This window comes from Mandrillus leucophaeus, unplaced genomic scaffold (genome assembly GCF_000951045.1).
Source record: "Mandrillus leucophaeus isolate KB7577 unplaced genomic scaffold, Mleu.le_1.0 Scaffold6, whole genome shotgun sequence".
Classification (NCBI taxonomy): Eukaryota; Metazoa; Chordata; class Mammalia; order Primates; family Cercopithecidae; genus Mandrillus; species Mandrillus leucophaeus.
The window spans coordinates 5,576,148-5,587,612 of NW_012106474.1; the positions used below are offsets into that span (position 1 = coordinate 5,576,148).

General features: G+C 46.6%; 1 protein-coding gene across 1 annotated transcript in view; it reads left to right on the forward strand.

Moving 5' to 3' along the window:
- SFT2D1 (SFT2 domain containing 1) overlaps window positions 1-610 on the forward strand; it is a 28,378-nt gene extending 27,768 nt beyond the window's left edge. Inside the window, exon 8 of the mRNA XM_011999631.1 lies at window positions 77-610. Coding sequence (XP_011855021.1) covers window positions 77-116 — 40 coding nt within the window. The 3' untranslated portion in view covers window positions 117-610. The remainder of the gene's footprint in view (window positions 1-76) is intronic.
- The last annotated feature ends 10,855 nt before the right edge of the window (window positions 611-11,465 follow it).

Genomic DNA, 11,465 nt, shown 5'->3' on the forward strand with positions numbered 1-11,465 from the left:
TTTAGCAAGAACATGTTCTGCAACTTTGCTGTTGAGGAATATTATATTCTGTTTTTTTCCCTCTTTTTTCCACCAGGGATGCAGTTATCAAATGCTGTTCTTCTCTCCTAAGTTGAAAATCAGAAACGCGTGGAAAAGAGCACTCGAATGTTGATGCTCCGTGTTTGGTGACGTTTGCTTTTCCCATAAAACACTCCAGAAACAACTGCAGTGACAGTTGAAGAGCGTTTTGTACTAAGTCTCATTTTGTATACTGGTGAAAACTACATGCTTGATTAAACCGCTAAATGCTTGTAACTGTAAATTCATTATGTGTCATTAATACGCTTTTCCAAAGGAGGTTTTTAATCACTGCCAGTCGTAAATTATTTTTAGCCAATTTTAAATCTTTTCACAACAGCTTTGAAATGTGAATATTTAAGGGTAGACCTGTGCTGCAAGATAATTCAGCTTTTTTGGCTTTTAAAAAATGTCTGCATTTTTAAGACTTTTTTTTTTTTACTTTAAATGTGAAACTTTTTATTTTAAGCTAAAAATTGCTTACTATATGTAATAAAAATAATATATAAATCTTTACAATTTTGAAATAAACCCATCCTTGGAAAAATAACATTTTCTGAATCAAATTTATAATATTTTAAGTGACTCAATTCAGTATTTAGGCACTCTACAGTCTTTCTGTAGAAAAATGAGTAAGATACAGTCTCCCCTAAATAATACTGCCAAGTACAGATTGTGAGAGAGAATGGGACTGACAGCAGAGCCCATTCCAGGAAGTGCAGGGGGAGGAGGTGAGGCGGCATTGGCTGTGAAGGTGTCAGGAGAGGTCAGGCCACCGGACAGTAATGGCAGCAGGAAGCTACCTTCACCCCAGGCTGGAGGAGAAGCAGAGAGGGAGGAGAACTAGCCAGCGCCCTCCTCCTTCCCGCAGGTCTCCCACTGGCTGTCCTGGTCTCCTCAGTTGCCAGGGAGAGGCAGATAGGCAGGTGCCAGCATGATGTGGTGGTGCCAGCAGGAGGGAAGGCAGCCCTGTGTCTGTGCAGGGTAGGGACAGTTAATAAAGAGCGTACAGCAAGGTAATGGGAGCATCACTTTCTGCACAGGCAGCTTAGAGGAGAAGGGGGGTGTCCTTGAGGGGCAGCAGGCAGATGGGCAGAAGGGAGCCTCTGTGCCTCAGGTTGGTGGTGGCCGGACCTTGTAGTTGTTCAGGTCGTTAGGTGTGGCTGAAGTCCAGGAGTAGCGTTGTGGGGAGGGAGACAAAGCTGGCAGGGAGCCAGGGTCAGGCCTTAGGACCCTGGAAGTCAGGCATACGCTTGGAAAAGAAGGTGCAGGAAAAGAGAGTTCTGGTGAGGGGGCGGACACTGTGCTTGGTGCTCAGGGAAGATGGAACAGACGTCCTTGTCCTCACAGACTTTATGATTACGGGGACAGACGTGTTCCCAGTTATTACAGTGAGGTGTGGGGACTGGCTTCAGAGACGTCCACAGGGCCCGGCGGGCGTGTGGAGGACAGCTGCAGGGAGGGTGACGAGCAGAGGGGCAGAAGAGGGTGGTGTGGAGGGGCACAGCGTGGCCTCCGTGGAGCGCCACAGAGGACGCGGGGCTCCAGAAAACATGACAGAGCTGGAGTTGGAGTGTAGCGGCAGCCTGGAGAAGAATCTTAGTTTAGACAGTAGGTGACAATGGGAGTAAAGACAAGACATGTCAGTCTGCAGAAGAGACTAGGAAGATCTGAAGTCATGTGCTGAGCTCTGTCTGGGGCCTGGTTAGTCCGTGGGCTGGGCCACAGCCCTGCGGCGTGGCCGAGTCTCCACGCCATACAGAGGCGCAGCTGCCGTGGTGACTCAGCCTGCGTGGCAGGGCAGGTGTGGCCAGCTTGTGGGCTGCGGAGGCTGTGCCCCCGTCGTGCTCTGCCGCCTCCCCAGAGTCATTTTTCTGCATCCGTGTTTGTCAGCCACAGAAATGTTCCTCTAGGAAACATCCCCCAGCATTGGGAATCTTCCTGAGAATTGTCTGTTGAGCTTCATTTCTGCCCAGGTAGACTTAAGCACGGAAACGGCTCTTTGCTTCCCATTTGCTCTGTGTTGGCGGCAGATCTGACCTGATCAAAGTATGGGGTCTTCTAGGAGTCTGTGTGAGATAAGTCAGGGGTGAGCTTGAAAAGTGTCACATCCGGGCAGCCTGAGAGCTTACAGCAGGGACTGGTGGCACAGGCGGTAAGCTCGCGCCTATCTCTAGAGGAATCCCCGTCTTCCAGAACTGAGGGATAAACTGGAGGCCACACTTAGAGTAACCGTTTGGAGCAACATGGGTTCAGAAACTACCTCCGATTGATGCAGGGGTCGGGGGGTGAGGGGTAGTTCCAGGACAGGATATGGAGTAGCTGGGTCCACCATGGGGTGTGAGGCGTGGCCTCAGGATAGAGAAGGGCGTCATTCAGTCTGCCCAGGTGGTAGAGAGAGACACCTGAGTTCAGACAAGGGTGTTGCCTTGCTCAGAGCTCTCAGGCTTCCTGGATGGATAGGATGGATGCCCTCGGTCTCAGTCCAGACACCGGCAGCAGGGCAGGCATGCCTTGGGCTCCAGAAGGCCTGGGTCGGTGCGGGAAAGGACTAAAATTGGTGAGCACAGGCTCTGTTGGGGTGATCAGACCCAACACCAGGTCATGGGGGTGACAAAGTCCAGTGGAGTCAAAGGACTGAGAAAAAGTTTGAGAGAGAAATGTGGGACACCAGGGGGGCCATTACCATCGTGGAGGTTGTGAAGGCCCTGAGCTCTCGGACCCCACCGGATTTACTGGTAATCCAACAAAGAAACAGGTAGTGAGAACGTGGAGGTCAAAAGGGCAGGCACATGATCTACAGCTGTGACAGTTTAGCATTTATATGGAACATGTTCTGCTACTTGAGATAATGGGAATAGGGGCCTAGGAAGGCTAGAAGCAAGGAGCCAGGAAGTCTAGACACATTCCAGAGGATATTATGCAAGCCCTGCCTCAGTTTCCCCCCAACACTCAGCTGTTTCCCAACATGCCCCCCTTCTCTTTTTTGTAAAAGAGAAGGCATCATTACTATCATTATTAATAGCTATCATTAGCAAGGTGATTGCAGGCTGTGCAGCCCTTGACCCAGCTTCTCTTAGCCTTTATTCAAACTGGAGTCACTATGGTTTGAATGCTTCCAACATATCACCCCTTTCCCTCTTACAAGAGGACCCTTAATCCTAGGGGTTGCAGAAGGATGAAGGTCCATCTTCCATAACGTCTTCATGCTGAATAAGGGTGATGATACTCCTGCCTAACTATTAGGGTCTCTCGTACTCAGGGTAGAGGGGAGCTGAGTCAGAAAGCGTTGGTCCATTAAGCATCGTGACTCTGGTCGCTCCTCGTTCCATCTTCGTATTCAGATTCAACTGGTTCATGGCTCGTACTGGGGAAACCTGGTCCATGGTTGGGATCCATGGGTCCCTCCAGTCTCCCGTTCCATGGCCGTACACATGTTGAGGGCATCCACACGGTTCGTTCATCTCCTGCAAAATCACAAGCATACCCTCACCCCCACGTTAGTAAATCTACTGAAACAGAAGCAAAAACTTTTGTGGCTGTAGCCGGGAGGCCACCGATAATGAGAAACAGGCCTTTTCTGATTAACAGAAGGCATAGAGAAATCAAATCGAGGCTTTTCAAACCTTCAATTCGCACTGTACAGGGGGGGTCCACTAGATGCTATGGCTCATGATAGGTCTTCAGATGTTTGGTGGGCACCCACATAGGCACCTGATTGTCACCTGGAAAGACGCAAGCAAATCGTCTTCCCCATAAAATTATCTTTAGGCAGGGATCGGAGGAAGTAGATTCAGAGGTAAGGAGAATTTGGGGGCCTAATGGCTTCCTGATGTTTGATAGGTGTTCCTTCGGAAGTTAGGAATTCCCTTTCTCTCCATATTGCTGCGTGGGCGTGGAGGACTAGGTAAGCAATCTTAGAGTCTGTATATATATTTACCTTTTTTCTTTCTAATTCTAGTGTACAGTGGCCTCTGCTTTTGCTAGGATGTCTGTGCCTAACAAAGGAGTGGGGCTTTCAGGCATAATTAGAAAGGCATGTGAGAAGAGTCAAGTTCCCCAGTCACAACTTAGTGGCTGGGAGAAGTATCTAGTGACCGCCTGTCCTAGGACCCCTCGGAGAGCGACAGATCTGGAGGACAGTTGTCCAGGACAGGACAGTAAGACTGAGAAGGCCCCTTCAGTGTCCAGGAGACAGTTAACCTCCTGGCCCTCAATGGTCAAGCATACTCGGGGCTCTGTGAGGGTGATGGCATGGGCTGGCGCTTGCCCCAGGCTCCCTCAATTCTGCTGCTGGATCATCTGGTTAGTGGCTTCTGACTCAGAGGAACTTCGTCCCCCAGGGCAGTGGGCCTTCCAGTGATTCCCTTGACATAAGGGGCATGGACGAGGGGACAGCTAATTTCTATTCGGACAATCTTTTGAAAGTGTCCTTGTAGACGGCACTGGAAGCAAGCCCTATTAGGCATTTGATTTTCCCAGCCTTTCCCTCTTCCAGAGCCTCCAAAGTCTGCTTACCTGAGGGCCATGACTAAAGGGGTGGGGTGGCCTTTTCTTTTGTTTTTTTTTTTTTAATCCTGTTTGTCCCGTTCCACCTGCTCCTCCTGATCTCTAGTATAAAATAACCGAGGTTGCCAAGTTCAATAGCATTTTTAAGTTTTGCTCCAGGCCTAAGGCAGACTTGGAAAGTTTTTTCTAATGTCTGCAGCGGACTGAGTGACAGACCTATCCTTTAGGATTAGTTGACCTTCAGTAGAGTCAGGTGACAGAGAGGTATGCTTCCTCAATGCCTCCCTTTGTCTCTCCGGAAAGGCAGAAGGATTTTCTTCCTTTCCCTGTGTTATAGTGGACATCACTGAATAATTCATAGGATTCTTCCTGGTTTTTTTTAGTCCTTCTAGCACGCAAGTTAGCAAATGTCTGCGGCACCAATCTCCATGTTCTGATTCTGTGTCCCAGTGAGGGTCTACACTGGGAACTGCCTGCTGGCCTGTGGGGAATCGTTCTCTTTCCTCTGTTGTCATCTATCATTGACCTGACTGAGATACCAGAGATCGCCAAACTCTCGGGGTGCAGTTATGGCGGCGCTTCTCTCAGACACTAATTTGGGGTCAGTATCTGATCTAGCAGTAACGTTATCTCTCTCCATGTCAGATCAAAGGATTGTCCTGACCCTCGTGAAACATCAATACAGCCATCAGGGTTATCTGAGAATTTACCTAGGTCTATTTTAATTTGTTTCAAGTCTGAGAAGGAAAAAGGTACGTATACCCTGACTGGGCCGAATTCTCCGGAATACATCTTAGGGGCGTTTTTTGTCTTGGGGGGAACATTTCCTATCTGAAAAAAAAATAGGGATGCCAGCACCCCTGGTAATTTTCCAATGAGCGTTGGTCCTAGAGTGTCCTCTATGGTCCTAATGCTTATTCCTTTCCAGGGTGCGTAACTGCCCTCGGACCTCTGCCTATCAGATTTGTTACGGTCACCGATGTCGCAGTCCTACTCCTCTTTTCCCACCTTTCTTGACTACAAAGAAAGGGGTCCGGGCTGCTGGATTCTAGTGGTCCTTTACCAGCGTGACCAACATTGTCTTTGCACTCAGAGGTGAGTTCTAGGGCTGGGCTGGGTTCCTGAGGATTTCATAACAACCCAGCCACCCCATCAAGATGCACTCCCATAAATAACAGTTCTTATGCAAATTCATTTCAGAGAGGGTGTAGGTAACCTTTTGAGTCAGGATTGAGATAGAGTTTTTTGATTCTGTGAGTACTTTAAGGCTTGGCTGAGTGCAAAGAGCTCCCACGTTTGAGCAGACCAATTATTAGGCAATTTTCCTAACTCTGCTTCTACAAGAGTTTCCCTATCAATTACTGAAAACCCATCATGGGCTTCCTCCCCCCCCACCCCGCCCCCCGCCCAATCACCGGGGAAGAACCATCTATGGTCCTGTCCTGAAGGGAGTTCCTCCTAGGTCTAGTCAGACCTTTGTATGGTAATTAAGATTTAAATTCCTTGTTAGGAAACTTGCTTGGTTAAGGGAATTTTTAGTGGTTAATGTTAAATCACCTTTTTCTTACACCTATACTTTTAGAATCACCTATACTTTTAGAATGTTGAATTAGTAAGCTACTTTTTTGCTTATTTTTACTTAGGATAGTGCTGAACTGGTGAGGTGTGCTTACAACGAGGTTTCCTCTAAAAGTTATTTTTCTACTTTCTTCTAGCAAAGCAGTTGATGGAATGCATTTGGGCCATCCACGGTTTACTGGGTTAAGGATTTTTGATAGGAAGGCTACTGGTTGTCAGTGGTCTGAATGCAGCACTTCTCACAGCACTTTCCCGGGACGCCTGGGGGCCCAGAGGCCTGTTAGGTTCTGTTTTCATAGTGATACTGAGCCAGCGTCACTCTTTTCCCCTCTCCTGCTATCCCCAGTGCACAGTGGCATTACTGAGGTCCCATGGTGCGTGATGACACAGGACAGAACACAGTGGATACGAGATCCCATGGCTTCTACTGAGTCCACAACTCATCTCTCATCTGATTGTTTTAGAAAAGAGTTTTTAAAAATATATTAAAAATATGTTAACATAATGGGTTTATTGCTAACATATATGTATTTAAAGCTATTTAAATTTTTAATAAGGTTAACATAATGGGTAAAATCCACAAAACAGAAGCTCTTTGGGGTTCTCAGCCATCTGGTCTCCAGACCAAAGAAATTGCGATTTCCCCGTCCCCCGCATGGAGGGAAGAGTGTGCTCTGGCGCCCCCTGCCTAGACAGGCTGCACTTGGCCACATGCTAGTTGTGTGGCTACTTGGGTAAGCCTTGGTTTGTCTGTAAAATGCAAGTATTGCTAGTACTTCTCTCATAGGGCTTTCATGAGCTTTCAATGATATAACTAATCCAGATAAAGTGGATTATTTAGTGCGGAATAGACATTGCCTATTATCTTAATAATGGGGAAAAAGAAATACTTTAAAATTATTAGCATCCAACACATTTCCTAAGTGTTAATTCCCAAAGCCTTTCACAGTAACAGACCAGCGTTAGAAGAAATTTAGACATTTTTAAGTTATTCAAGTTTTCCAAGTAATAAAATTGGTTTTAAACTGGAATAAGCTTTTCCTGTGTTAAAATTCAGGTTTAGTTTTAGTTCTAGATGTTTCACTGCTTACTGTTATATCATGTAAAAATGATTGGAATGAAAATATAGAAAGAAGTAGACCATAGGGAATAATGAGAAACAATGTATTGAACTAGCTCCCATTTTGAAATTTTTCTAATGTACATTTAAATATTATATGCCTTAGTAAAAAATAAGAAATTAAGTTAATGAGCAAAATGAAACTTTTTTTTGAATAATTGCTAATTTCCCGGTGTTGTGATGTGATTACTGGCTCTAATTTTATTCACTGGTAACGACGCAGGAGTGACCAGTTGAGCAGTCAGCATGCATTGTGTGGGAGCACGGAATCCTTGGGATCATTTCTCTAGGGTCTAGGCAGTAGGGATGATCAGATCTGAGGCCCTTTACACAGCAGGGTCACTGAGCTGCAGCCTTGATAATTCTTCAGTTCACACAGTTCAAATCTGTGGAACAGTTGCCTCTATGATTTTAGTTGGGCCTGAATGTAATCTTCCTGGTGTTTTATTTTAGTGACTAAAATATTCTCTGTGCACGTATTATTCACTGGGAATGCCTTAAAGGATTGTTGTAATGGAAATTCTTTACTCTGATATGCACTTGACTCTGACAGAATAGTGGGGCAGGTGGATAATCACCATTCCCATATGTGGGCAATATTGTGTTATTGTTATATTTGAAATCTGAAAATCAAATTTAAAACATAGATGATGTAAAACATAAGTCAAAAATATGGACAGTTCTAAATACATATGACCCTTGAGCAATGTGGTGGTTAGGGGTGCCAGCCTCCCATAGGGTCAGAAATCCTTGTATAAATTTTGACTCTGCAAAGTGTAACTACTAATAGCCTACTGTTGACCAGAAGTCTTATCAATATCATAGTTCATTAACATATTTTCTACATTATATGTATTATATATTATAGAGTATTCTTACAGTAAAGTAAGCTGAAGAACATGTTAAGACAATCATAAGAGAAAATATATTTACTATTCTTAAGTATAGAAGTGGATCATCATGAAGGTCTTCATCCTCATCACCATTACCTTGAGTAGGCTGAGGAGGAGGAAGGGGAGGGGTTGGTCTTGCTGTCTCGGGGTGGCAGAGGCAGAGGAAAATCCTCCTGTAAGTGGACCCTCACGGTTCAAAGCCGTGGGATTCAAGGGTCAACTGTATTTGGTTTTGCTTAGTTGACCTTTTAAATCAACCGACTTATTTGAGACAGTACATTTAGATAAGATGTAATCATGCAAGATAAGATGTAACCATGCATTTTAGCGATCAGCTCTTGTTCAGGTGAACCCCAAAATATAGTTCTGAGACAGGTTAGCTGATCTCAGTATTCTAGCACCCAAGCTTTACTATTTGATATTATATATGAATAGTTATAATTATTGTGTTCTGGGCAAGCTATGAGAAATCCCTTGTAAACTATAAGCTAAATTTTACTATTTTTATTTTTTTTGAGATGGAGTCTTGCTCTGTCGCCCAGGCTGGAGTGCAATGGCATAATCTTGGCTCACTGCAACCTCCACCTCCCAGGTTTGAATGATTCTCCTGCCTCAGCCTCCCAAGTAGCTGATATTACAAGCGCATGCCACCACTCCCAGCTAATTTTTGTATCTTTAGTAGAGACGGAGTTTCACCATGTTGGTCAGGCTGGTCTTGAACTCATGACCTCAGGTGATTCACCCGCCTTGGCCTCCCAAAGTGCTGGGATTACAGGCGTGAGCTACTGCAACCAGCTACTATATTTCTTTAATCGCTTTTCAGTTACACCTACTGTTCTGAAGTTAAACGTAGCCATCTCTTTGGCGTGGCTTTCCTTGCTGGGAACTGCTGCCGGCTGCTTGTGTCAACCGAAGGGTATTTGTAACAGATTCTTTAACAGCCACAGCACCAGTGAGGGCCAGTGACAGAGGCTGCTTTCACACGTTCTATTCCAGGCCCAAGCCAATCTTTCTAACTTCTAATTTATAAGGAGCTGAAGGTTTCAAGTAGCAGAAGTAGCTGGGCAGGGGACAAGCGATGCTGTCATTTGGGTGCTTTTACCAGAGTCTGAAGAGGGGAGAGTCCGTCGGCAATGCTAACTCCTCCGTCACTCCTGGGGCTGCAGCCTGCCATGAGAACCCGAGCTCAGAACCCCTCATAGGGGCATGCTTTGCTCTGGGGGTTCTGGGGAGACAGGGAAGAGGCACTGCCCCTCCTACCTAGCCTGGTGACGAGGTAGCGGACACTCAGAATGTACTTTTCTGCCTCTTAAGGGTCACACAAACTTACAGCTTTCCACGTCTCCAAGCTTCTGGGCTGGGATGAGTCGTCTGGGAGGACTTGGAGAATCCCAGTTCCTCGTGTGGTCAGACATGTGCATTAATCTGACAAACTATCACTTTTCTTGGCTTAAAAAGGCCCAAATCGCTACTAGTTTGTGGGTGAGGGGTCACTTAATCCAGTCATCCTGATCTAACAAGACTTTTTCCCTCTCAGCTTTAGTGTAAAAGTTGCAATCTGGTCTTGGATTCGCACTCCTGGGGTGGAGTCTTATCTCCTCCGTCCCGTTAGAGCCGTGTGATGGCAGGTGCCTAGTTACCTCGCTTCTGTACGCCCAGTGTCCCAGCAGAATGGAGATAGCAGTGGAAGTTGGAAGCATTATGAGGCCACTAACCCACTCTCACCCCCAAACTGTCATTCCTTCTGAAGCATCCTAAGAGTAAGGAGACAGGAAGCAGAGAACACCCCACCAGCCCACCAATTTCGCATTGCCACCAGCACCGTCACCGCTTTTGAACTGCCGGGCTCCAAACTCAGAAGTCTGAGTGTCCAAGTGTTCGCTGATTTTTCTCCATAGCCTGCCTCTCCAGCTGTGACCCCCATAAATGATATTTGATACCTCCCCTCGCCCCACCCCCGTCCTCTCCTTCCTCACACTCCCTTCCAATCCTCCACTTCCCAGGCACAGAACTGTGGACCTCCTGCCGCCACTGACGTGCCTCTTCCCACACCCACCCAGAGATTCTAAAACCTGGAATAAAACACATTGTGGGGGAGCTTTCAGTATCTTAGGACCTCACCTGTCAAGCCGATTAACAGCCTGAGCCCACGGGCAGAGACAGGCTGGCAGGGATGGAGGGAAGGTGCTTGTGAACTGGGAAGTTTGTTTCAAAGCTGTATTGGGGTGGTTTGGGAGGTGCTGGTAGAGATGATGGAGCCCAAACCTGTCACCTGTCACCCCAACCCAAGCTCTGGTGAGAAGCATTTCCCACCACCTACCAGGTTTCCTTGACTCTCCCCTGTATCCACAGTGCAGTTCTCTGAGGCCACCAACAGTCAACAGGGGGAGGCGTTGCTGCTGCCTGGGAGACGGAGGCACTGGGGGGGAGGGCGATGCTGTCCTGCTGTGACTGTTGGCACAGGGCACATTTGTGTTTACCCACATTTGAATGTGCTTTGGAGCTCACCTGGGGCCATAACCATCACACACCTGATTTCCAGCAGAAAAGCGTATCTGATGGGAAGTACTTTGTGGAGATCTAAGCAGTTGATGATTATCCTGAAGTAATGCAGCGACTGCACACATGAAACGTTGACTTTTTGATCCATCACTTTGCAATTGTTCAATTATTTATTAAACAAACATTTGAATATCATAGGATGTCTTCATGTGTCTACAACCAGAATGTAAATTGACAGTGAAGATTTATCTCATTAATTCTGAATCTCTGCTACAGTGATAAATATATTGTTTTGCTCACAGGAATCATTAAAGGGACTTAATATCTAATACTTGCTATGTAATCAGCATTATATAGCTGAAACTGAACTATTTTGCCTGTTCATAGATACTTAGATATAATTAAATTCAAATAGAATTTGAAAGTGACTCCTCAAGGGGTGGCCATGAACACTATGTAAGATTCATCAAAGGTCTTTTCTCCCCTCTCAGCTCCAGCCCGCTTTTCTCTGTGAAGCAGGATGTGTGGGGCAGCAGAGCTGTATTTACTCGCGGTGCCTTTCCTGCTGTCTCGAAGGCACGGGGAAGGCTACGAGGGATTTTCTCTCAAATGTGCAGGGCCTCCACCTATGACTCCGGAAGGCTGCCGGCTCCCCCAGGGGGCTGCTCCTGGCTTTCGATGGACTAAATTAACCTCGGGCCACCGGAGCGCCAGCTGGGGGAGCCCCGGGATGCCTGGCGCGCGCTCCGCCCTCCGCTGTCCTGGCACTTTGCTCCCATTCAACAGTCGGTAGTGACACCAGC